The following is a 26,541-nucleotide window of genomic DNA, read 5'->3' on the forward strand; positions in this document are numbered from 1 at the left end:
ACGAAAACGTCACATGGTCAACAATAACATCAAGATTCAATATCCAGGAATTATGAACATTCACACAAGCATGTCATCAGTACATATTTGTGAAACAGCATGGTATTTGTGAAAACACCTTAATGCATTAGAAATGATATTTCTCTTGGTGGTGGTGCTGCAGAGTGCTTTCTAACATGCCACTCTAAAAGAACATGCAAGAAAATATGTGCGCAGAAGAAAATATCAACACATTATTGTTTTCTTTTCTTTATAGGTTGAATATTACTTCAGCAAATACATAGTATTTCTTTACAAATATTGTAAGAAAATGGGAACACAGTTAACAGACTTCTTTCCATTTAATAAATATGATTATAAATGCATAAAACAATTACACACAGCACAGTTGAGGTCAAACAAAAACACTGTAACACCTTACTGTCTGTTCTTATACAAAAGCTGTACAGTAATAAAACTTTTTTTTTATTATCATTATTAATATTTCTCTACAAAAATAATAATCTTGCTAATTCAGCAGGGGAGGAGGGAGGAGATGGAGAGAAAGAGAGAGGGAGAGACGGGAAGAAAGTGTATCTCAAAGCTTAGTCTACAACTTGATGCTGATCCCACACCCTCAAGCGCTGTCACCTCCTGATCCTGTCTGGCCAGTCACTTCCTGTTCCCTGGGGTTAAGGTTGGGATTGGTACTCAGCTGTTTCTGACTGTGGGACTTACAGGCTACTGTACGTCTCCATCGAGCTGTTGAAATCACAGCCAGAACTGAAATGAACAGATGAACTGAACCCTTCCAATACACAACTTTACATCTTTGCTTTGCAAATCTTGAAGAAATCTTTAAATTTCCTTAAGCATAGAAAATCCCATTCTTATTGTATTGCTACATTCTTAGATGTTTCATTGATGTTGCTGATTTACAAAAATCCAACCACCACTGTGTAAAATGACCCTTATACACCATGCAGTGGAACAAGATAAATAAATCACCTTGTAACATAGAGTGCATATTCTGTCCTGGAACACACATACACACAACTACAACAGTAATGAAGAACGCAAAACTCTTACCAACAATCATCTTAGCATGCAGCTTTGAAATAGAAGCGCTTCACTTAAAAAAAAAAAAAAAGCTGTGGTGGAGATCATCTTGACACATCGTGTCCCATTTGCATGTATGGACTCTCCGGGATGACCGTCGCGGTGAACTGATTCTCAAAAACTCAAAAGACACTAACGTGAAACTAATGCAAATGCCCTCTTAACGGCGGAAAAGCTGATCATCATGGTCAAAGTCTTTCAAACTCTTGACACAACGCTTGTGAAGTCAACTGCTTTGCTGCAACAACATAAGAAGATACTTGAACATTTGGATCTCTGTCTAACTCACAAGCTCAACACAAAAACGTCTGCGAGCTTCAGGTTCTTTGTATCACCAGCACCATTGGTATTGGTATCACATTCCCTCCTCAGACTGACTACATTACATAAATAAGCAACCAAGACTGGAATAACCCAATCAAGGCCCCCAGGGCAACAATAAGACGTGGCCCCTCCCGGCCTTCACATTTCTCCCAGTCTCTTGCACATGGTGTTTGTATTAGTTACTACTGTAATTAGCTCGCAGTCACTTGAAATGCTCCATGTAGTATACTGAAATCATTACGGTTGGCTATGTAATATCTCAGGGCCTCACTACAAGATGGGCCTTAAATTAAGTAATGATGCATATGTTGCCTTTAGGCCTTAATTATTTGGATTCATGTATGGATATTTTGATTCACATTTTATTGGTACATACAACAAACATATTTTAAATTATTAAAATTATGCACAGTGAATTCGTCATCTTCAGGTCCGCCGAGGTTCTGTGGCCTCTGTTGTTAATCCAGCCTTCTAAAGCAACCTACCACTTCAATAATTTACCTGACTTTGTGTCAAAAGCGTCACTTCATATTTGTTGATAATACTACAGTTTGTTGGTGGTGTTGGTGATGTTTTTACTTGATGTTTTCCCACAGTGGGTAAAAGAAATTGAGCTAGCGAGTTTTCAACTTTTGACCCCTTCATATTTTTTCATTACTGGGTGAACTCTCCTCTCCTGGTGTCCTGCAATGGTTTTTCGAAGCGAAGCGCTTGCATGAAAAATGAAAACTTGTCTTAGCGTTCAGCAGAAATGAGGCAACACCGCGCAAGGCAGCAGGTGTGTGTTGCAATCCTTCCTCTTATACGGTCCATTATAACATTATTGAGTGATTGTGCTGCAAGCGTTATCTACTGTGACAATGTCTGCACAACCACAGCTGAACAACTGTAGAAAAGATCACCCAATCCAACAAAACCACTCGTCCTCTGTATTTCCACATCTCCACAAAGTAAAAAGAAGCAAAACAAATCCGGAAAAGATTTGAAAGGCATCAATCAGACATTTACGTCAGATTTCACACACACCACCAAGTACCAAGGGGCTCGACAGTCCTCTGAACAAGCTAACCATCCATGTAGCCTACTAGCATCTGCGCTCTAGTTCTCCTGCTCTTACAGCGCCAATGAAGACGGGGTGCTACTCGAGAGTGAATTAGCCTAAATGTGTCGCCAGCCTTGAGCTTGACTGGCCACATTAATTATTCAACAAATCAACCTCTTCTTATTCTGTCCAGTAGAATATTCTTTAATGCGTTACAACCCCAAAAAGCACTCTACCATCTCTCCGTCTCTCTCTTTCTCGCTGCCATGCTCTTTGGATTCCCCCACAAAGTAGTTGTATCTCATTCCGACTGCCCCCTTAAATCTGAGCCTTGATAAATTGTACTCTGCCTCTAGTAGGGATGTTGGCTGTGATCAGGGTATGACTGAGAATGACTTTGGAATACTTTTTCCTCTGTGGGATAGTCCTCCTGTTTCTTCTTCTACTCCTAGACGGTGAAATGTCTGGTGATATTTGGGGATCACTTGCAGTCAAGCGGCGCAGTGTTAGCACCTTAGCCATCGAGTGTTCCTATTCTGAAGCACAAAACATTTTACAAACTGGTATGTATCATAAATAGTACCAGAAGCGTTAGATTAACAGCAAAGGTTAAATTAATCCAGAAAACCAAACCCTGTATTTCTGTTAATAAATAAAAATCAGAAAAAAAGAAAGTTCAGTAGAAAATGTGTATTGTGCCATAAATCAGCTTTCCAAGAGACAATGGACCAAAAGCTTTTAAGTACCCTATTCATATTTTATAACAGCATTTCTGTTTAGTATGACATTTGTTATTAAAATACACAAATTTATAACATAGACATTCATGATTTACAAAATAAATGTGTAATTCACTTCAATAATACTTCATAAAAGTATATTCATATGAATAAATAACACTCTACTGCTGTTAGCTTCACAGAACAGCAAACCAATCTCAGATATTTAAGCAAAACCAAAACATTGTTGCTTATTTTAATTTTTTCCCCCCTCTCTAGTTCATGCTGGCATTCCCTCTCAATTATGTATCTGACTTATATAAATAAATGGAATTTTTAAAATGTTTAATTTATCGGACATTATGTTAAAAGAAAAAATTAAAAACCTGTACACAGTTTCTTCTGGTTTGAACGGAGCACAGTATGTGTCAGCAGGGTCCAACATGCACAGGTATAAAGCTCAAAACCATTGTGTCCCAAATGGTAAAAAAATGTCCATGGTGCATCTGGAGCAGTAATCCAGTCCAGAGTTTTAGACGATGTACGTGGGGAGTTCTGTGGAGAATTTCACATGTACATGAGGTTTCATACATCCTGCGGATAGACAGGGACAGAGAAAGAAAGAGTTATCAGATGATATTTTGTACTAGAAGCTGAGTAAATCTAGAAAATGTAGCTGATCGAATTATACTCGGTGTTACTAACTACCACGGTGGTTCTTTTTGGTGGTGGAAAACATCTGACATATCTCTATGTAAAACATGTTTATCCAGCAGACATGGGGTTAACATTAGTCTTGAGTTGGAGTTGTGTTTTTGGTCACCTAATGAATAATCAGTATTTCAACATCCACTTTCCTTTTAGGTTTGATTTGGTTATCACCAGCTGTTGAGGTTCATATCTGGCTCTTTAGGATCCATTATGTTCATTTGCTAGTTGCATACAGCGGGTTTATTTATTAAGATTTTCCACCTGTAACAGCTCCCTGCTGCAGCAGGAAATAAGTTTACAGGCCAGAAAAACAAAACAATAGGCACAAAGAGGCTAAAAGGCTGATTAGACCTGAAGGAAAATCCAATTGGTGATAATTCTCTGCATGTTTATCACAGTCATCATGCTGATTGATCTGTTAATTTTTGTTAACATAGAAAAAAGTGATCAGTGCAGCTTTATATATTGTAACAGTCATGCAAAATGTCAAAAAATATATAATAATAATAATAATATAAATTGGACGAGAACAAAAAAAATAGCTATTAAAGTGAGACTATGTAGCCTTTTTTTTTCAAACAGCAACCACTGTGACTGCACGTGATAAAAGGAAATACTAAAACTTACTGTAACGGGAGCACAGAAAGAAATCAAGTCAATGAACGCATCTGTTCCAGAGCAATATTTACTTAAATGTTGCAACCTGTAGCTAGCATTAGCCACCAGACCAACTCCAAGCTTGGAATTGGGTGTGCGTGTTTTACTACTTATCAATCCAACATGGCATTTATAAGAGGGAGAATGTTTTATTTCTTCTATCACAACCTACATAGTCCCACTTTAAAGGAAGTTTAAAGTACATGTGAGTATGTGCTAATAGCAACAGGTCGCAGTATTAGTCAATATTTCACATTCCTCTTTCATTGAAAAAAAAAAAAAAAGATACATTTTTTATGAATTCCAAAAGAGTTTGGAGTAACAACAATAGACATTATGTTAGGCCATCAGGCAAATATTATATTGGAACACACAGATGGGCGACAAATGATGGGAAAACCCTGAATGGCTGTGAGGAGACATAAGAAAATGCTTTTTCATTGGACATGGAGGTTTACTGAATAGTTTGATGATTATGAAAAAGATTTGAATCGTATTATGACTTTCACAGCACAATATCTCACTAGTTGGCTCATCTATAACAAGATGTATCAGGTTTATCTAGAGGCCCGTAACAAACCAACACCTTTTAAGACTTTTCTTGTCATTTGTCACCCGACTGTGTCCTCAGACGATTAAAAGTACTGAAGAGGATTATGTGTTATTCCACTGCTGAGAAGCTGCTATACATTTTTTAATCATACTCCTTTTTTGTTTAAGTCTCGTTCACCACTTGACCATCGGACCACTTCACCGCTGAGAAACACACAACAAAAAGCACAGGATGAGTCTCGTGAAACAACACACAATGGTACAAAATAAAGCGATGGGGTGAAGCAAACAAAAGTGCCAGCTCCAGGCGGGACTCAAACAGAGTGTGTATATTCACCGATGGGCCGTGAGTTAAACTCGGTGTCCAGAATCTCCAAAGAATGCACCAAGTCCCGCTGTGAGCTGGGCGTGGCCTCTGTTGGATTAGCTGGACTCATCATTTCTTGTTCTTTTTCGTTCTGCATCTGCGCATAGACGTTGAGGCCTGGGATCTTCCTTGAGGAAAGATTTACAGTGAGGCAGAGGGACAAAGACAAAGGCCTAACTATAAGAAAGAGGACAGGACCAAGACCGGGAGCACGCTGTGTATAAGCAGCCGCACATCCTGCAGCATTTCTCCTTTACTTGTTTATCATATTATCAGAAGTTGCAAAGTGGAGTAAAGAACATTTGCATGTAAATCAGCATGTACACAAATACTAAACGTGATAAAGTCTGTAAAACCGAAGTTTTTATTGTTTTCTTATCTGCAAATCTCCTTGACCCTTCATGCCCTTTTCCCTTGAAACTGCACCTTGGCGACGAGACATAATTTAACATTTCGGAAAGGTCAACTGCCTACGTTCAAAGGGCTTAGTATTGATAGCGGCTGACGGCTGACTGACATTTCTTTTGCAAAGAAGGACCCGACAAAAGAATTTCCACTGGATCCCCGAAGATGTGCGAGGTGGGGAGAAGTAAAAGCCAATTCTCCGCTGAGGTGGCGCTTGCTTTTACCGGCAAAGACGTTTGACAGGCAGCTATCAACCTTCTTTGTAGCCTCGCGGGCAGCTTTTGTTTACTGAGCCGTCAGGATTCCATGACGCCTTTCACCGCCTCCCTAACGCGTACGGACGACTATATAGACATGACACTTGGTGAACACTTTACCTCTTGAATTTGTAGATGACAAATACAGCTAAACCCACAACCACTACTGATAGCAGCATTAGCATGGCAGAGCCACTGTGGTTCTCGCTGGTGTCCACTAGGGGCGCTGCGGAGACAGGGAGACAAGAGACAAATGGTATAAGCAGCCGAACAATTAACACGACGTGTATTTCCACCCAGCTGAATCATGCAATGAACACTCAACAGGTTTATTGACACCTATAGATGAATCATTTTAATATACAGTAGTATGGACTTTTCTTACTCTTTATCTTATAAGCCCCTTTAGGACAGTAGCAGCATCCCCAATAGGAAGAGGCACACATACTTGTAACGATGCTCACTCTGTCTCTGTGTAGCTACATGGTGGGAGCCAATCAGACACAGGGTTGGGGTTATTAGTTGACTGGGGCAGCAAAAATAATAAAAAAAATATGCCTGACTGTCCACTGTATCTAGGTCTCCTGTTAGTCTACATGCTTTATGTTCTGTCCCACTTACTACGGAAGTACAAAGGCCCCCCAGGCCATGCTACACACACACAGGCAGCTGCGTTTGTTTACCTGCTGATAGGTGAGCTGCATACACGGTGACTTGGACCCCTGGCCGCAACGTGAACTGGACGAGGTTTTGATTTAAGGTGCTGAGTAAGACCTCAGAGAGCTGTTGGGACACAGAGGGAACCACGGTTTTAGTTTTATTTCATACAAGAAAAACGCAACAATTGAAAAGATCATCAAAGCGCAGACTCATCCGTCTCAGGTTTTCACACGTCATTTGTTAACCCTCTTCTGACATTACACTGCAAATTCGATTGTTGTGCTGATCAATCTTTTCTCGGATTCATCCAATTTTTCAATGTCAGGCTAGAAAAATAATTGAGTCCAAATATCATTTGCCCTTGACAGAGCTTCTGAAAGGTGTTCAGGTTTAAATGTCTGCCTAGTCAGTTCCTGAATGATTGCAGAGTACAGAGGTTGGGCAAACCATAAACATAAAAGGGGGCTGCTTAAGTTGAGGTAACAGAAGAAATTGCTAACCTGTCAACAAATTAAATAATACATCTGAAGGGAGATGATTCCAGAGAAAGAAGAGGGGAAAAAAGTATTTCTGCCATTTCTTTTTTGTGACTTTGAGCTCTTCATATTAAATACGTAATGAAATACATATTTTAAAGGTTGGGAACCAGTGACATACACAACTGAGTCAGAATAAAGCTGATTTTTTTGTCCACTTGTTGGCAGCAGAACCCGACTGCCTATGTACACATCCAGCAAACATGGAGCGACATTAGCATTCATTTGGAGCTGTGTTTCTGGCAGCTGCTGCCAGTCAAACACAGAGCCGGAAACACCCCTGCAGCTCCATGAGGCAAAAAGGAGCAGCTCTGGTATTTCACCAAAGAACCCTTTTTCTTGCTTTTAATGATAAAACATGTTGACATTATTTTTGAGTACAAACATTGATGACTAAATGTGATTTCACTTGGACTTTAAAGGTCCAGTGTGGAGCATTTAGTGGCATCTAGTGGTGAAGTTGCAGAGTGCAGCTAACTGAATACCCCCTCACCTCACGCTCTCATTCCAAACATAGGAAAATCTACAGTGGCTACGTTAAAAAAGGTGAAAGGTTCTATCAGGAGCTGCTTGGTTTGTCTGTTCTGGGCTACTGTAGAAATAGACATGGTGGTTCAAAATGGCAGACTGTGTTGGAAAGATGTAAAAGGCACATTCTAAAAAAAACATTCTAATAAATATTATTTTCCATTTCTGTCAGTAGATTGTCCTAGAGGTTACACACTGGACCTTTAAAGACCTCCACAGCTGGTGGAGTGCAGTAGGAGTAAAAGGAGTAGTTTAGTTACATTACTGCCTGAGACAGACAAAGAGGTATGTATAGTAGATGTAAATCTACACTGACTGAAGGACATCAAAAGGACATTATATCATAAAAAAAGACACCATCATGATGTACTTTCAACACCGAACATTACTGTATCTTTAAGCGCCGTGACCTAAAGAATCCTCCCTGTCTCCACCAACATGCCTCTGTGAGCCTTTCCTGTTTATGTAAGAGTCTTTGTCTGCGGGATCTTTCCACTGCGATGCATAATGCATAGGATGCAGCCGCACTTGATCTCTGCTTTCCAGACTGGCAAGTAACCTTCTGCACAGAGAACATCTAACTTTGATATAAATCAGGCAGATTACCCTGACCCGAAGGTAAAGTATAGAATCTCATTCGCTCTCAATCTATTTCCCCCCGCACAGATCCTTTCATTCACGCAATTATAAATCTCTATCCCCGGGGCTCTGATCCTTACACACAACCTAAAAAATGAAATGTGGATCTTTTTTTTAAAATGATATTCCAGTACCATAAAAGAGTTTCTCTCTCTATCTGTATGGAGCTGAATGGAGAAGACACGAAGCCAAACAAAACCCTCAACTTTCCCTCTGCAGATCCCGTTTTTTCCTCTGCGGAAGCTTCATCTATCTTATCTGCCTCATTTGCCAAATTAATTGTGATCTGAGTAATTTCTGTAGTGCTTCATCCTCCCCTTTATATTTCTTAGCAGTTTAAATTTAGACTATGCTGTGACTAATTTCTTTTTTTCCCACTGTATACCAGGGTCAGTAAATCTATTATACATTCTAATAAGCAGAGCACGCTCTACACTTCTAGGATGCCAGCCTTGAATAAAGATTTATCGCTGGCATGTACAGGGGGCAGATGATCTTTCCGGGCGATCAAGGTGCGAGCGAGGATGGAAGAAGGAAAATCAAATTGACTTCCTTCCACAGACGCCCGTGGAATTCTTCCCGCAGATCCGACATTATTATCAGTCATTATCTGTTACATGAGGCTCAGAGCTAATTTGGTCCATCTTGATACGCCAGTGATTTAGTGAACTGATCAGCCGTGGCGATTTCTTTGTCTGGCTTTTAGGCTCTTTCGAGACCTCCCCCCTCCCACCTCAACACCCCACAGGATGTGACTTGAGGGAGTTTAAAAGTCATTCCCCCTGATAACTTGTTAATACTTGTCAGGCTTATTGATGAGTCTATTGCAGAGATTCCTCAGGCGTGTTCTCGAATTAGACTCATGAAAAGACCTGGACATGCTTCAGTGGATCGATACTGACATCTGGTGGAGGAAGGAGGAACTTAAATCTGGATTTTTACAGGGAGCAATTAGTGGCCAGAAAAAAATCAAGCATGACTCACAAAGAAAAGAAAAAAGTTTCAAGCTGCGTGGGGTTATGGTACAATTAGAATGAGGATAACAAGGTGAAATCCATCCACCGACACAAACACTGTGGAGTTGTGAAAAGGAATGACTCTGTCGCCGGACGGCAGGTAAAAACAGAGCGGCGCTTGTTGTCTCACTTGATCTAAATGAGCAGAGCTCTTCTCTGGTTTCCCCTCGGTTAACTGTTTGTCGGGCAGAAGGAAAAACTCTGCCGCCGTGGGTAAACCAGGGAGGACGGTGACCAGGAGCTGATCCTCTCTCACGCCTGTGGCCTGGAGGAGAACAAGAGGGGAAGTCATGCTGCCATTAAATGCTTAGATTCATATGTTTTTACATCAGATAGTTCCTTTTTTTAAACATCTAGCCAATTTCAGACATGATTTATCGATACAGAGATCCTGTATGACTACTTCTATGCAGACTACGTTAACCTTTGAGTCACTATATCAATATACACAAAAAAAAGGAGGTTTGCAGTGAAGCATGAAAAGATTCTTCAAAGTCAGGTAGTGAAGAGTCGTTTTGTAATCCTGGCTAAAGTTCTTGAACATGGATGGATCGCCAAAAGTCTGACAGACAAAGGGATGCATGAGCTCTTTCCAAAAGTAGTCGTGTCACAGTCATGTTTTGGCTCCTGATACTGATCTGAGTTCTTTAATTGAGGGCATAAATTCCTCTGCAGATGAAAGTTCACTTTGATTCACACAGCGAAATATATTTCCTGACTGTCTACCGACCAAAATCCAGATGAGAGAAAGTTCTGTTGGATCAAAATGAGGTAATGAGGTGGGTTGCTGGGAGTGTGTCTGTTTGTGTTGACCGTGAAAACAATCAGGAAATAACTTTTTATTTCACCGATTAACCGGTTTCATCGAGGCCAGCGCTCGCTCCCTTTCATTCACCGTCTCTCAGATTAAACTTCTCCGTGTCACTATCTGGCAGTTTAAATTGCGAGTCAGACTCACATTTAGAAGCTGGTACATGAAATAAACAGTCAGAACACACACAGAGGTGTGTGACGACACCTGTTCTAATGAATGGAAAAACATGCATTATGGCCGCAGTGCAGCATCCTGTCTGAATGCGGCCTAATCTTTGCAGCAAAGATGGAGATACAATATCATAATGTGGGAAATGAGGTCTCTATCAAGGATCAACAGTGATAGGGCATGAGTACAACATCAATGCAGGAATTTACCGTCCTGCTATTAGATAGCATTTATAATTCTCGCATGATTTTAGCTCATTTTATACTTTATAATCTGTTAAATTGTAACTGTATATAAATGCAGGCATTCCGTAGTTGGATTATCATGCATGTATAGACTAGACGCACACAATTTCAAATCATCCCCAGCTCTAGTCAGACACTTTATTATGAGCATCATGTCGGTGGATTTTGATGCCTGCATGTTGCCGTTCCGCTGAGTCTGGCAGGAAGGTACAAAACAAACAAAGAGCATGTAATTCACTGAATGTTTTCACTGATTCCTGCAGCAGCCTCTCTTCTTGTCCCCACTCTTGCATGGATTTGCTGCAGGGAGTCTTGTGAATGTGAATGTTTTATGCTATCATGTCATATTTTCATTTGAATGTTTCTTTTTTTTTTTTTTTTTTGGTGTTCTGCCTTCCAGGCTGGGGTTGTCATGAAAAAAAAAAAAAATTGATGTCAGTAACAAATAAAACAGACATGTTCACTGAAGACTGAAGAGCCGAGGATATTTTCAGCATCAATTTTGATTTTGCGGGATCAAAATGTGTGAAAATATGATGCAAGGTGCAGATTGCTTCTTCCTAGGAACCGGAAAAAACTATTGACGTACCAAGGATGTTATAAAAATAAAAAAGCAGAAAGCTAATGAGGAAAAATCTGTGCCTGACATGTCGTGTGGGTTTAAATCATGTCTTACACTGACAGGTCGCAAAGGACTTCACTCCAAACGTCCCTTCTGGTCAGTGCAGAACACACATTAGGCACATACTGACATTTATTCTTAGGCTTCATCCTTAACCTCGTCACCGGCTGGCCATGAACTCAAAGGGTGCTCATGAGCCGCCGCCGTCATCAGCGTGCTCTTGAACTGTATTTTTACTCCTCTCCTCCTTCTTGCCTTGTCATTTATCATCATAAAAGTCAGATTCACGTCTCAAAGCCTTAGGGAGGTCACGCTGCTCTTATAAACTGTCAGAGGTCCAGTCAAGCGCTGACAGTATTTACCCGAGTAAAGCAACGGTTTCCCGTGAAAAGACCTGAGAGAGCTTTACCTGGATCAGAGAGTTCTTGATGACTCGGCTCACATCCAGCCTCCATTCTGCCACATCAGGGTTGTGGTCATCCAGGTTTGATGAAAAAGCGAGCAGATGAGATCGGAAATATTCTGCAGGGAGAATAGTAAATGTGTGTGAGAAGCTTTTCTTTTTCATCTGTCATAAAATTCAGAGTTCAGCCTTTAGATTCAGCTTCTTTAGGGGATAATTCTACTTTATTACAACCTGTGTCTTGTTTTCATCGCTCAGTTGTTTATGGTTTATCATTTCAAACCTCATCACACTAATGGCACTGACAATGGCCTCGTTCAATATTACAAAAACCATGACAGGGACGTTAGCACCTTTGAAGACTGGAGTGTTTCACAATAAAAATACAAAAAACAAACAAAAAAAAAGATCAAAACATGAACAGGCAGAGTTGAAGGTACTCTGTGGAGTGTTTTTACGAGGTGGTCCACGTTTATTTGTAACACAACACACACGTGGGCACATGTCATGAAATCAAACTAGAGAGGAACTAAACGTAGGTGAGGATAAACAGGTGTGGTTTTAAAGATGTCTGCAGGACACAGATCTTAAAGCCAAACAGAGTTTCGAAGTTTAAAAGCAACAATTTCCAAAGCACAGTTGCCTTTAGCTTCAGGGCTGCAGAGCTGTAAAATTGTTGTGAACAGGGGTTATGAATAATGCTTTATTACACAAGAACACTGTGTGTGTTTGTGTATATAAGTATGGTATACAGTCGGTCAACATCGCACCAAGAAAGAGGTCTGTAGTCTGTGATCCTTACAGTCAGACAGTCTGTGGATATGGTTTTACTTGTAAAAGAAGGAGTTTGGGTAACCTGTCTGGTCATCTGATGAACTCTTTTTAGAGTCACCGTGTTCCAAAGTGGTATCAGCAATTCACTGGATACCACTTTGTTAGGATTCAATCCAATGAAACATCAATTCCTCATGCATAATCATTAAATATAAACCACAGGATTCAGGATTCCTATGAAGGATTCAAGGAGGAGGGACAGTAAGAACACAACAAAAAAGTAATAGTTATTATGAAAGAAACATGAGTAAACAAGTAAAAGTAATCTTCATGGAATTAAATGATAACAAAATGATGTATACTGATTCACATTCACATTACAATACAACTTCATATATTGTACATATAAACAGAAATAAGGAGCAAAATAATCAGTTGTATAAAAGTTTCACAAGTCACCTAATAAAATGATTTTTAAGTTGTAACTAATGTAACTCAATTATTGATTGTTATTGTTCTTTCTCAATGAAGAAATAATTCTTTAGTAAAATGGAATACACAGTAAAAGTTATAAGCCATTCATAAGCAAACATTTTTCATAAGAAAAAGTCTTTCTAAAAGCTAAAAATAACTGAAAAATGAGAATAAGTCCCAAGTTGCAGACTTTCATAACAATTATAATAACATGTATCTGTGTTGTATGAATTGTTGTTGGCGTGTTTACAGAGCAACAGATTCCCAGTGGAAACGGAGTGACAGAGTCGGCTCACCGTGGACAGCGATGTTTTTTCTGTCCTGCAGAATGGTATTCCCTGCAGACACCTGCACAGTGACTGTACTGATGCCTTCCCGGGAGAACGTGCATGCCACGCTTCCCTCCAGGGTGATTACTGGCTGCTGGGGGGAAGACAGAGAGATAGAGAAGGTAAGGGAGATGGAGATGGAGAGAGCCGGAGTGCGGGGGTTCTGGTGAGAGACCCTTATCAACGGCTGTTATTTACACTACAGAGGTGTCAGCATGCTGCACACACACACACACACACAAACACACACACACGTCATGTTCATGAGCATACTCTGAGAGTTGCAGCAATCTGTGGTGTGCTTCATACAGTGTCAGGGGCCTGCAGAGAGTTCCCCGTGTGACACCGGCAGCTCCTTCCTGTCATTACTCACGTCTCCATTTCTTCTTCAAATAGCTACGAGATGCTTATACTGCCGCGCTTTATTACCAACTGACATAACTGGCTGTCCTCGTGGAAGGCCTCTGTTGGTGCTGAACAAACACATTTACACAACCGCAATTATGAAGACGGAGTGAGAGTGGAGCTTTGCTACATCCGTCGCCTTCACTGTGCTGTGTATCTGTTGGTCCAGAGAGTCTTCTGGTCTCTTCTAGCTCTAAAATAACATCTTACAAAGAGTCAGCCAGAGTCAACTAGATTTTTCATACACACTGAGCAGTTATTTCTTCATGTTTTTTTACAGGGCATTACAAATTGTGGTCTAATGATTCCATTAAATTGACGTATTCCAGTAAGGCTGTCTTACTTCAACATTTTTGGGCTTGTTTCCAGTCATACAAGCATTTGGATGGGAGGGAAAAATATATCAAGCTATTTTTATATAGCCTATTACTCACTACATATCTACTTTTTCTCTTTCGAGGAATCAGAGCAGGAAAATGCAGATAATTGATTCTATAGGCTGAAATATGTGCCACCAGAAACTGAATTTGAATCATTTATATTTGAATTTGAATTGCTTAAATTGAATAATTGCATTAATTCACAATTCAATTTCAATTTTCTGTGACAAACATCTGGGTAGCTGAAGCAGAGCAATCGAGCACGGATACACGGGACGCCTCTTCAGTGTGTGTGTCTGTGTATGTGTGTCTGTGTCTGTGTGTGTGTGTGCGTGTGTGTGTGTGAGTGTGAGTGTGAGTGAGTGTGTGTGTGTGTGTGTGTGTGTGTGTGTGTGTGTGTGTGTGTGTGTGTGCCACAGCAACTGCTGCTGTTGAGAGTTGGATTAGACTCGCTGGCAGTAGCATTTCCATCACGTGATTTCTGCATTAATTTGAGAGGTTTTCTTAATTAATCTCTCAACCACTGCCACTGTGTGGCACAGCTGCCACTGACCTGCCATGACAACTACTGCTGCTTTGATCATCTGTTTTTATTTTTTATTTTATAACAGTCATTGTTGTATTAGACTGGATGGAAGTATAATTTCCATCATGTGATTTCTGCATTAATTTGCATTGATTTTAATTAATCTCTCAACATCTGTCTCAACTGCTACCGGTGTCGTGGGCAGCTGCCACTGCCAATCACACCTATAGACCCCAAATCACAAATGTGTATATAAAACCTGGATTCTAAATTAAAATCCTGCACTAAGAGATTTCTACCACTGAATATATTTGAGAAAATATGTTGTTCAGTCATGCAATCATGATACACTATATAGGAAAAAAGGTCACAGTAAATTATTATTTACAAAATAAAAAATAAAAACAGGTTAAAGCAGCAGTAGTTGCCGCGGCAGGTCAGTGGCAGCTGCACCACACAGCGGCAGCAGTTGAGAGGATAATTAAGAAAACCTCGCAAATTAATGCAAAAAAACTCCATCCCATAAGGTGCAATATATATATATATATATATATATATATATATATATATATATTATATATATATATATATATATATATATATATATGTGTGTGTGTGTGTGTGTGTGTGTGTGTGTAACACTGTGTGTAACATTGCATATAGTAGTATTGTAGGCAAATGTTGACACTTCTCAGGTACACACCTCCTTTTTCTTTGCCTATGTTTATGTTTATATTATATAGTTTTTATGTTTTCTTGCCTATGTTTATATTGTATATTTTTATGTTTTATATTTTTTTCACTGTTGCACTGTTATTGGAGCTGGCTTTTAATCTCATTGTACATGCGTATAGTGACAATAAAAGGCATTCTATTCTATTCTATTCTATTCTATTCTATTCATTATAAATCACGTAATGGAAATGCCAGCGAGTCTAATACAACTCTGACGACTCTTTTATAAAATAAAAAATAAAAACAAATGCTTATGACAGCAGCAGTTGCTGTGGCATTGCAGTGGTACACACACACACACACACACACACACACACACGTAGGTGCTGATTGGCCGAATAGGCGCCTATGTATCTGCGCTCGATTGCTCCTCAAGTACCCAGATGCTTATCACAGAAAATTGAAATTGAATTGTGAGAGCTGAATGTTCAGTTCCAAACTAATAAATTCAATTTCAAATTACAATTCAGATTCAGTTTTTCAATGCAATGATTCAAATTGAACAATACAAATTCAAATTATGTGATTTAAATTTAGTTTTTTAATGCAATTATTCAATTTAAGCAATTCAAATTCAAATATAAATGATTCAAATTCAGTTTCTGGTGGCACATATTTCAGTCCATATGAATCTCCCTAATAAACACATGCATTAAGATTACATCTTATGTTGCTTTCACACCAGGATAGTCTGGGGAACTCAGTTTGATTGGGCGAGGAATGCCGGAAAAATTGCACACAAATTTCAGAAAGAAAAAAAGCACCAGGAGGAAGAAAACCCAGCTTATTGATTGGCTCTCAGATCTTTGGTTCGTTGGATAGTCTGTTTGCTTTCCCACTGCTAAATTCAAGAATGACCTGGGTTTTTGATGCTGCATGCACTGATGATAAATGGAGGTGGACCGTCAACTGGCTGCTTGTTAAATCACAATGTCTGTGCAGTGTTGGTGTTGGCTGGCTGAGTAACAGAAAGTAATCTAAAGGTGTATTCAGACAGAAAGCAAAGTGGAAGATGCAGCACCAATGCATACAAAGCAGGAAGTCAAAGACGTGACCGTGCAGGGTTAGAGTGCATACATGTAGAGATAAGCTGAATAGAGAGAGAATGGAGTCAAACGAGTTCATGGTGAGACCTGAGATGAGTCAGAGGCTAAGCTGACACACAAAGGCACCTTTCACACACACTGTTTGTAGCTACCATACAGCTAATATCAGCAGTTAGTCTGAACACATGATAATGTAATGTAACTTGCTGTCATTTTTTTTTTTTTTTAATTACTGATAATGAGTAATTATTTTTACCAAATAACCAACAGCCAACACTGATTCTGAGTAACTGTGACAATTCTTTGTCTTGGGATCTCGACAACTATCTGCTTGACCAAGGCTGGGTGGAAAAATTTCTTCAGCTCTGGCAGTTTTGCACCATGGAGGAGTTTTGAACAAAAATAAATAATGGACACACTTCACCGACCATCAGTAATTAAGCTGATTTGTGTCTCCGATACGTCGGCGTGTTCTGCAATTTTTATCGGAGCTCATTAACAAGGCCACAATTTTTTGCAACCTGGAAGCACAAAAATAGCTTAACAAAATAATGATTCTCACAGTTTGGAGCAGAGGAGTCAGCAACCTACTTAATTGCAAATGGGCAAAGGCGTAACACAAAGTAAAAGCTTAGAGAGAAGAAGCGTACAGTACCTCAGTGTTATTTCCGATCCACCAGATGTAGGTGACCGTTCCCACTTGGCTGGGCCACAGAACAGCAGTCAAGTTCACTTCCTTATTCCTCACCGCCACAAAGGGAGCTGAGAGATGGATATACTCCAGCTGACCTACTCAGGCACACATATACATCACAGAGTGAACTCGATGCACTGCGCTGTAATGTGCAAAAAGAAGAAGAAACAGCAACTTTATTGCCTCAAATGAGGGGAAAAAGGGGGTGGAGAGTGGGTTTATAGGTGGGTTGGGGGGGTGAGTTTGCTCAGAATTCTCTCCTGCGCTGGGACCGTCGGATGCCATGTGTGTGTTATTTTTCATCCGTGGCACTCCTGAGCCTGCGGTGGCTCTATTTGTTCGGCTGGCACATAGGATTGACAGATTGGTGGGAGCAACGGCACTCCCTGATCAATAAGTCAGCTAGGTTACATCTGTCACCCCCCGAATACACCAGGGTGGTCAACCCTATCACATATGAGGCTGCTGTGGATTTCACAGGCTGAGATTCTGTGAAGCGGACTTAAATGGAAGTGTAGTGGGATTTGTTCTATCTGGCTTGTTGTGTGGTTATGGGTGGGGAGTGTGTTCTGTGAAGAGATAAAGCATACAACGTGCCATACTGTGTACAAGCTGATAGCTGCAATTCCACTGAATGTAATAACAATCACAAAGCATGAGGACTCCTGACTCCTCAGAAGCTCACATGTTACATGCAGGTAGAGCACGACGGTCTCCGAGCCGAGACTGTTCTCCCCAATGGCGGTCACCCGGTAGATCCCCACGGCTTTGTAGATGTGTTTGATCCCCTCCTCGATGGAGCTCACATTGGAGTAGGTCAGAGCGTGGCCGTCTCCAAAGTCCAGCGTGATGCTTGTCCTCGCCCCGTCGCCCTGCACGGCACAAACACCTTCAGGAAACTTGCAAGTCTCTTCATCAACCACAGATTGACTCACATTTCATATAACTTCCTACTTGAAACCTGGAGATAGATTTGCTTACTTAAACTCAGGAGTCTTGTACACAGTTGTAAAATGTAAAATTTGCCTTAACGTCATTTAATCTTGCTTTTTTTTGACTGATCGAGACCCTGAATTGGTAGACAGCAGTCCAACTTACTAATCAGAGAACATAAGTTCCTGAGCGCAGAGCATTCCTAGACCCAGTGCTAACTTTGGCAGATATTTTAGAGTCTTAGTTTCAACAATAAAGAACATGTTTGGAACAATCTATTTAGTTTTAGCCGAGGTCTTCGTCTGTGGCGGGAGGGGAAAAGAAAAGACAGCAGTCTGGATAGTTTCTAGCTGCTCCCTGCTGCAGGATCAGCCCCTTGGCACTCGGTCCCGACAATTGTGCTACCATAATGCATAAAAGTTGGCGGTTTGCAGGTCGGGTCAGGTTTGGGTTGTTGATTAACGGATATTTTTGGTCGGGTTGTGGGGATTGGCTCTTGTAATGGGGTCGAGTGCTTGTGGGTCTTAAAGAAAACAAATCTGAGATTGACTATAGCTCCATTTTCTCTTACTTATTGGATGAAAATATTGTATTTTTTTGTCTTATAGCCCACGACTAAGTCCCATGTCATCTCATCAAGAACACAAAACATATGTTTCATCATCATACTATCATAGAAAAGTATACTCATCATAGTGTTTGGTACTTTATGTCTACCAAGTGGTGCCCAAGGTCAAAGAGACAAATCAGACAAAATTCATGGGTGCTGAATTACTGGTGCCCCCCTTTCTTTGAGTTGTGACAACTATTTGTAAATGTATTTGTGAACAGCTGTTTGTGTGTAAAGTTGTTTTCTTAGTAATACTAGCTAGTTTCAAACTAGTCATTTACAAAATGATTTTGCAAATTAAAGAAATATCATAGCTAATAGAAACTTGATAATTGCTCTGCCATGTCCGTCAAAACCAAGATGGTGCCGCGGATGGTCGCCACGGTGCGTTGGTGTGCGTTGTCTAGTTTTGTTCCCCCTCCGACACTGATTCTCTCCCTCTCCCCACCCAGACCTACATTAACATTAACGTAGCATCTTCAGACTTACTACGTTCTATCAACGCACAGCCTTTATTTATTCTAGACTACTTCACCCTGTTGTGTATATGCAAATTTATTATATTCTGTGAATATACCCTGACCACTTTTATTTCCAGTCATAAACTTGCACATTTATGCAAAACAGCTCTTTCATTTTACAAGATATTGGATATATATTTATATTGTTTAGATTTTTTAATACATGTTTTTTTTTTTATCTTCTTTATATTTTTACTTCATGTTTATTCTGCACCAACTAGTCAAAGGAACAAGTCAAATTCCTTGTAAGTGCAAACCTACTTGGCAATAAATCTGATTCTGATTCTAATGTCTGATCAAAACAATAAACATGTAAACAGGATGTCACTGTAACACGTCCAAATTTATTTTTTCATCTTGTGTTTTCTTTTATTATGGTTAAATGAATTAATTTCTGTGGTTTTACCAGTCCAATGGTTACTTTACTTTAAACAGAGATGCTGTGCAGCTCTGTTTTTTTCAGTACCTACAAGTAAGGGTCTATAGCTGTGTGCATGGATGTATTATGAAAACTCAACAGACTCCCATTGACTTCAGTGAAAACTGCTCAAAAGCCAAAAAAAGTTTTCTAGCTCCCTTCTTGTGCATTGCACTGCATATGCACTTCACTGCTTCTCCCACTGGCCCATGGACTTTTCAGGGATGCTGCCCAGCGCTTCAAATACTCATCTTTTTTTTCTTTTTTTTTTCTAATGGTGGTCTGTGGGGAAAATGTTTTTTGGCCACAGGGTTTTTTTTTTTTTTTATTATTGCAGTTCTGTCAGTGGCTCTTGGCACAAATTGGCAGCAAAGATGAGTGTTGGCACCATATCCAGCTCTCTTATTACATCCATGCTTCTGTGGGAAAGTTGCTGTCACTGTGTCAAAGTCATAGCAGGTGATTAGGACACTTAGTGAAGATTTTACACTCTTAAACTGCGCCCTAGATCAGTGGTTCACAACCTCTGTCCTTCAGAGGCCGCTTTACTATCATTGAGTTAACTGATGACCCTTGACGGAGTGACAAAGTTCATGGATATTTCATATTATATTCAATCCATAGCAATAACAGAATAACCTATAAAGTGTATGATTTACCCAAATGATGAATGCAATAACTGCAGGAACCTTGCCTCAATTTGGAGCTTCAGCTGCATCAGAGATGAGTTTTCCTGATATTTTTAAGAACTTTTAAGAGCTCAGGGTTGTCTCAACGCGTCATCAAGCCACCGTTTAAGACCGCCCCAAAAAATCCTGGACTGACAACTGGTGAACTGGTTTCTAACTCCATATTTCAGTAATATATCATTCAAAGTCTTTTCACATGTTTTTTTAAGTATTTTGAAAGAAATCGCAGAATTGCCTTCACACAGACTTTAACAATCATACATCTTTAAGAGGCTTTGTTTTTAACGGTGTACTCTTGTGATGCAGGACAAGGCTTTTTTTTTTAGCAGAGGCTGAAGGCTCTGTGAATATAGCTTGTGTCCACATTTTTAAGTGTATTTATGAAATAATAATCAAAACTTTAGTAGAATAGAATATAGGCCAACTGTATATTAAAAAAAGGACAAGAAGAAGAATCATCCTCTTAAAATCAAGAGGTTTTCGTGATCCTTGTGAAGCTTTGTTAATCCCCAGTGGTCGCATTAAACATTTTGTTCTGTGTTAATATGCAAATACAGTGAATAACTGGTATGATTATAAATATAACATGGTCGGGGGCCTTTTTTTTTTGTCTCCATAGAAACAATTCAGTCAGGGGACATTTTCTAAAGTGGGATGAAGCAGGGCACAGCTGCCAACATCAGCCAGCAGCACCATACTCCACATTTTCAACCATTTAACTATGAAACCTGTTTTTGTGTTGGCAGGAGAGCCAAACAGGAGAGTGATGAAGTGCTTCTGGTGTCAGAATGTGTCACTTCTGCTTCGATGTGACAGTCTGAATACTGTGTTCTAAAAATATGAACTTACACTATGTAATAAATTCATGTTTGCTTACATTCTGAATGTAACAACATGTCCTCGTTGTGACAGGTTGTTTTTATTTTTAAGAGTACAGGAAGCAGCTCACCTCCTCCAGAAAAACAAGGAAGGTGACATTGGTGCCCAGTGTGGCTGTCAGCGTGCCCTCGCTGGTGACCAGGTGGAGACCTCTGGGTGCTTGGATGGGACACTGCTGCCTCCTGGCTGTGTACTCCACGCTGACCCCAGCTGTACAGTTATTAGAGACCACTTTTCTGTAGCTGGGATGGGAAAACACAGATATGACTGATGGAGGAGAGCACAAACTCTGTCACCCTGGCATGGATAAAATGTTTTTGAAAAGAGACATTGCTGATTACATTTTTGAATGTGACTTGTCAAAGCCGTGTGCATCATTTCCACTGTACCGGGGTGGCAGTAGAAATGAGATCAGACTGGAGGTGAGGATCTCAAAGGATGGACAAATAAAACCAGAACTATCTGCATGGTTACAAATCACCACAAGGAAATGAGAAACTGTGTGGATGAATCTGATTTTTTACTTTAGCTCCATGATTACTCTGTCTGGAGTCTTGTTTATGTGGTAAGAGGAATTCATCCTTCATTTCTTCACCTATATCGGCCCGAAATACCAGCCATAGACATAATGCGGTAAGATGTGGAGTGATGGGCAGTGATGGACTCTGGGAGCAGTTAGGGGTTCAGTTGCTGAAGTGCACCTCTGCAGTGCCCAGGGGGTGAACTGGCACCTCTCCGGCTACCAGTCCATGCTCCATAATGTGGCTCATGCTGAATTTGAACTAGTCACCCTACAGTTCCCCAAGCCAAGTCCCTTTGTCCCTTTCATCAAAGTGCCCTCAATAACCATCGTTAGTAGAAAGTGTTCAGTCATAACTTTGTTTGCATTAGCAGATGGTGTGCGCCTAAGCCTGGACAGCTGGACTTGTGATATCACAGGATCACATGGGAATCCACCGTGGCAGACTTCAAGCTATGCACTAATGTACGAACCGCGGTGGTTATGGACCAAACGTCCTATGAGTAAAGTATTTATGGTGTAGGTACCAGATGGGCTCGGCTTCCAGATCAGCTTGGGGTCCTCCGTTTGCTGATGCACCTACTGAGGATGTCATAGGCTATAGTTATAGCAACTAGATTTACGCCGTACTTTGGAGAGTTGTGATTGCTGTAGTCATAGCAACTAGATAAACGCTGTATGTCAGAGAGTTGACGGAGTTGGTTTTTGTTGTGTTTTGGTGATCGGCAGCAAGTCACCTGCCACCTTTCAAAGTACCTGCCCTTTTCCAGTATCCAACAACAAGTTTCTATGTGGTTTGCTACACAGAAGTGCAGTCTGCAGAGTTCTCCATGTTCTCCGGGATCCTTGAGATGAGGTTGTTTTGTCAGAGAGAGAACATTCTTGAGAAGCCACAGAATTACACACTCTTACACTGAGCAGGATATTGAATCTTTCATTTATACTTTCAAACACATGACACGACTTTCAAACAGTGTTTCTCCTGCAGTAGATCACATCGGTACCAGAGCTTTATACTTGCTGCTTCATGCTTATTTTTAAAGCGAATGTTTGATCATTCAACCCACATTTTCCCCGGCATGTCCTTGTTGTCCCTCAGAAACTAATTAATGCACCCTGAGCTATTCAACTCAAATGCACCGCTCTCTTTACCCAATGCCTGCAAAAGACTATTGAGAAACGTGTGTGTCGGCCTGTGCTTACCCAGTGCTGTTAAGGAACGTCATCCCCGTGGTGCAACTTCTGGACATCGATGATGGATGGAACCAAAAGGCGGTGGTGCACTTGCCGTTGGTCCGTCTCTCATAGCCATAATCACTGTAATGATCCGGTTAGACAAAAACAGAAACAGTTATCCAATCAGGAACCACAGAGGAAACACTGACAGGCAAGACAGATGCAGATATTCCTCAGGCCCTGTTTAGAAAACTCAATTCCACAATGAGGCACAGACTATTTGTAGTGTGACACACACTTAGAAAATGACTGATATCCCTCACAGACGAATCAATCCAAAAAAAAGCTGAAAAAAGGATCACCTGCTCTGAGTTTTAGACAAATTGGATATTGGAAATTCTGTTGAAAACAACATGCAAATTTCATGTCATTTCAGTATCGACTTTAAAGTAGTTACAGCAACTGTTCTGTGCCTCGTTGGTGCTTTTTAACACAGCCCACGAGTTGTTTGTCCTACAAATTAAAAGGCAGAGCAGAGCTGTGTCCCCAAAATGATAGGGACAAATTGGCCCAATTAGTGCGACATGCACACAGATGCAAAAGTGTTGTGATTGTTAATGAAAGCTATTAGGCCTGGTGATTTATGGTTTTGATGGTGCTTATTCCAAGAGCTGCCTCACTCAAGAGACCTGCAGGTTTGGGACCAAAGCGAGAAAAAAAAATAGAAGAAGAAAAGCAACATTAATACTGCTGATATTTCAAAGAAAGGGAGTTTCGCGGGTGTGGAAAAAACATTCTTTGTAACTGCAGCTGTAATATGAACAGCGGTGGGTACTGAAAATCTATAAAGGAACATTTACTCAATGCATGCAGCTATGTGTAACAAAGGTATAAATGTTTTTAAAAAAGGAACAAAACTACTTTTTTTACTCATGTGTGTTACTTTTAATCCATTACTACCCACCCCTGAATATCACCTGCAGCAGCTACAAAAGCAACTGTAAATCATCATCTTTCCTCTGAACACTTCAAGCAGTGAACGGCGGCACACGTTCAGGTGAAATCAATTGAATACCTTGCAATGAATACACACACTTATCCCACCTCCCCTTCTCCCCAGACACAGATACATGTTTGACTGGTTTCCATTAAGCAGCAGCAGCCTCCATGAGAATCTGACAGAGCTGCAATTGTAATCTGGAGGTTATCCATGACAGTCATCTCTTATCTTTTAATCCCTCACTTAAACCCACTTTTCTTAAACCCCGGGACATATGGCACATGTGTTTCCACTTTCCATTCATGAGGCTGAGGCTCAGTGCCAAATGTATGAGAAATACCTCGGTTATTAGTAAGCATCTGTCATTTGTTGTTCTCACTTTTGTTATCCGTCATGCCAAATGATTGTTCATTCTGTGTAATCCACAAATTCTGCATTGTGTCGATACAAAGATTAAACAATTTGAATTTTTTCCTTCCAGAATTTTAAAAGTTTCTACAACTTCACACATCTTTTCTCACATGATTACATGCAGCAGAAGGTTGGAATCAAACTGCAGCTGTTGGAGCATCAACTTTTTGCCTTGGTACATATGGCACACGCTCTACCAGGTGAGCAACGGGGGAACGTGACATTTTGAGTTTTGACAACTGAGGTGAACAGAAACAGGAGAGTCAACCATCAGAGAATGTCCACTTTCACTAACCATCCACATAAATCCATTTAAAGTATCAAACCATTCACTGATGACTGTGTAAACACAGAATGTGTCTCATCACAGCATTTAGGATGATTTTATGAGGCAATTTATGAGAAAAGAGTTTGCTCAATGTGAAAACAGGCAGTACATGACACTGGTTGCTAAAAAGACTCTTTATGTGGGACAAACTCATTCATCCACATTTGAAAATACTCAAAACTACTACTTGTGCTATTGTTGCCTGTTGAAACAAGCAGCCTTGAGAATGTTTTTTTTTTTTTTTTTAAGTATATTCTTTTTTATATATTTTTCGGGCCTTTTATTGATAGGACAGCTGAAGAGAGACAGGAAGCAGAGAGAGGGGGATGACACGAAGCATGCGGGGTTCAAACCGGGGCTGACTGCAGCGAGGACTGTAGCCTCTGCACACGGGGTGCCTGCGCAACCCACTATGCTACCAACCACCCTTAGCCTTGAGAATGTTTATTTTTCTGGTTTTACAGTACGTCAGGAAGCACCAGGTTCAGGGCTGGGTGACAGGGACAGGAGCTTCACACATCTGTGAGAAAGAATGAAATGAGCTCCAAGAATAGCAAACCTTCGGAGTTTGTTTTCGGGGATCAAAACCATTTCACTTTCTCTCTGTTTGATATTTCAATCACAGCAACACTCCAAATTGAGGTCATGGTATAAAAACCCTGGATTAGTAGAGCCTTTTCATTAGACCCTCGCTGGTCAACACCCACATAATTCAAACTCTATGCCCCTGATGACTCCATTAGGTTTATTTATTCTCAGATTGATGTATTCCAGAGCTTGAACACATGCTGGCACGTAAACTTTGACTTTAAAAGTTGTTAAAATTCTCCTTTAAGCACCGTACACAGATGGAACACAAATGGGACTGTTGGGACTCACCACTCAAAGTCGGCCTCCGTACAGTCGCAGGGTCCCGATGTCATCGAAACTGAGTACGTCTTCCCCATAACGCACCTGGACGTGGGTTTCAGCTTCCGGTAGATTCGCTTCACTCCCATGAGGCATGGCTCGCCCTGCAGGCCCAATTCCAAGAAGAGAAAAAAAAATTTTTTATTATATTGAGATGAGTGAATAAGAAGAAGCTTTAGCTGCACAAAAAAAAAAAAAAAAAAGCTGCCAGCACCCTAATCCATTTTTAGCCATGTATCTATGCGTGGGAAGTGAATATGAAATCAGAGTACAAAAAAAGATGAGATGATAACACCAGCCTGTTTCACTGCATCCTTCCAACGCTCTGCTGCTGCTCTGTTTTTATCACCAGAACATTCTGTCTCTGTGCATTAGGTGTCAGTAGTGAGATGCTTTAAAAATCTGCCTGTATCCACAAATAGACTCCCAGCTCCTGAAAATGTCCTCAACTTTCCCAGTGGTCTTAAACACAAACACTGTTTTCTGTTTGTGCTGTTTTGAAGCAGACTATAGGAGCAACAGTACGACAACATGTCGGCAGGTTAGTCCTGTAATTGGCTTGGACTCTGTCGTCTTTCATGCTATATGTTTTGATCATTAGCCTGCTCTGAGCATATGGACGTCTAAACCAATTACAGAAGTGGACCCATGAATAAAGGCACGCTCTAACATTTTGGCTCAGCTTCAGGCTTGGACAGGTTGAGAGGGGTTTAGGGGGGCAGGTTTAATGTATGCGGGGGAAAGCGGAGGGGGGGGGGGGGGGGTTTTTGGGGTCGGGTGTTCACTCAGAGCCAGCTTGAGTCCACTCACGACCAGCCAGGCTGAAAGTAGAGATGGTCAGGCGGTGATCACACGTTGCCCCTGACGATGGAGCTGGGCGTTTGATCAAGGGCTTCCACTTAAACTGAACTGCGTATCAATGGAATCTTAACAGGCGCTGCTACAAAGAAAAAACAAGCTCCACACACTTCAGATAATTTGATCTCCTATCAAGAAATGAACAGATTTTGTGATAATAGAC

The 26,541-nt window shown here is 40.6% G+C and overlaps 1 protein-coding gene across 1 annotated transcript in view; it reads right to left on the bottom strand.

Annotated features, from left to right (window-relative positions):
* Positions 1–244: 244 nt before the first annotated feature.
* The window catches only part of LOC104930045 (VPS10 domain-containing receptor SorCS1), a 179,946-nt gene continuing 153,649 nt past the window's right edge, over positions 245–26,541 (bottom strand). The window contains exons 16-27 of the mRNA XM_027281067.1: positions 25,491–25,624; positions 22,900–23,013; positions 21,247–21,418; positions 17,812–17,998; positions 17,088–17,221; positions 13,308–13,431; positions 11,770–11,882; positions 9,642–9,776; positions 6,816–6,915; positions 6,253–6,358; positions 5,441–5,598; positions 245–3,777 (exon numbers count right to left, since the gene is read on the bottom strand). Coding sequence (XP_027136868.1) covers positions 3,716–3,777; positions 5,441–5,598; positions 6,253–6,358; positions 6,816–6,915; positions 9,642–9,776; positions 11,770–11,882; positions 13,308–13,431; positions 17,088–17,221; positions 17,812–17,998; positions 21,247–21,418; positions 22,900–23,013; positions 25,491–25,624 — 1,539 coding nt within the window. The 3' untranslated portion in view covers positions 245–3,715. The remainder of the gene's footprint in view (positions 3,778–5,440; positions 5,599–6,252; positions 6,359–6,815; positions 6,916–9,641; positions 9,777–11,769; positions 11,883–13,307; positions 13,432–17,087; positions 17,222–17,811; positions 17,999–21,246; positions 21,419–22,899; positions 23,014–25,490; positions 25,625–26,541) is intronic.

This window comes from Larimichthys crocea, chromosome I, assembly GCF_000972845.2.
Source record: "Larimichthys crocea isolate SSNF chromosome I, L_crocea_2.0, whole genome shotgun sequence".
Classification (NCBI taxonomy): Eukaryota; Metazoa; Chordata; class Actinopteri; family Sciaenidae; genus Larimichthys; species Larimichthys crocea.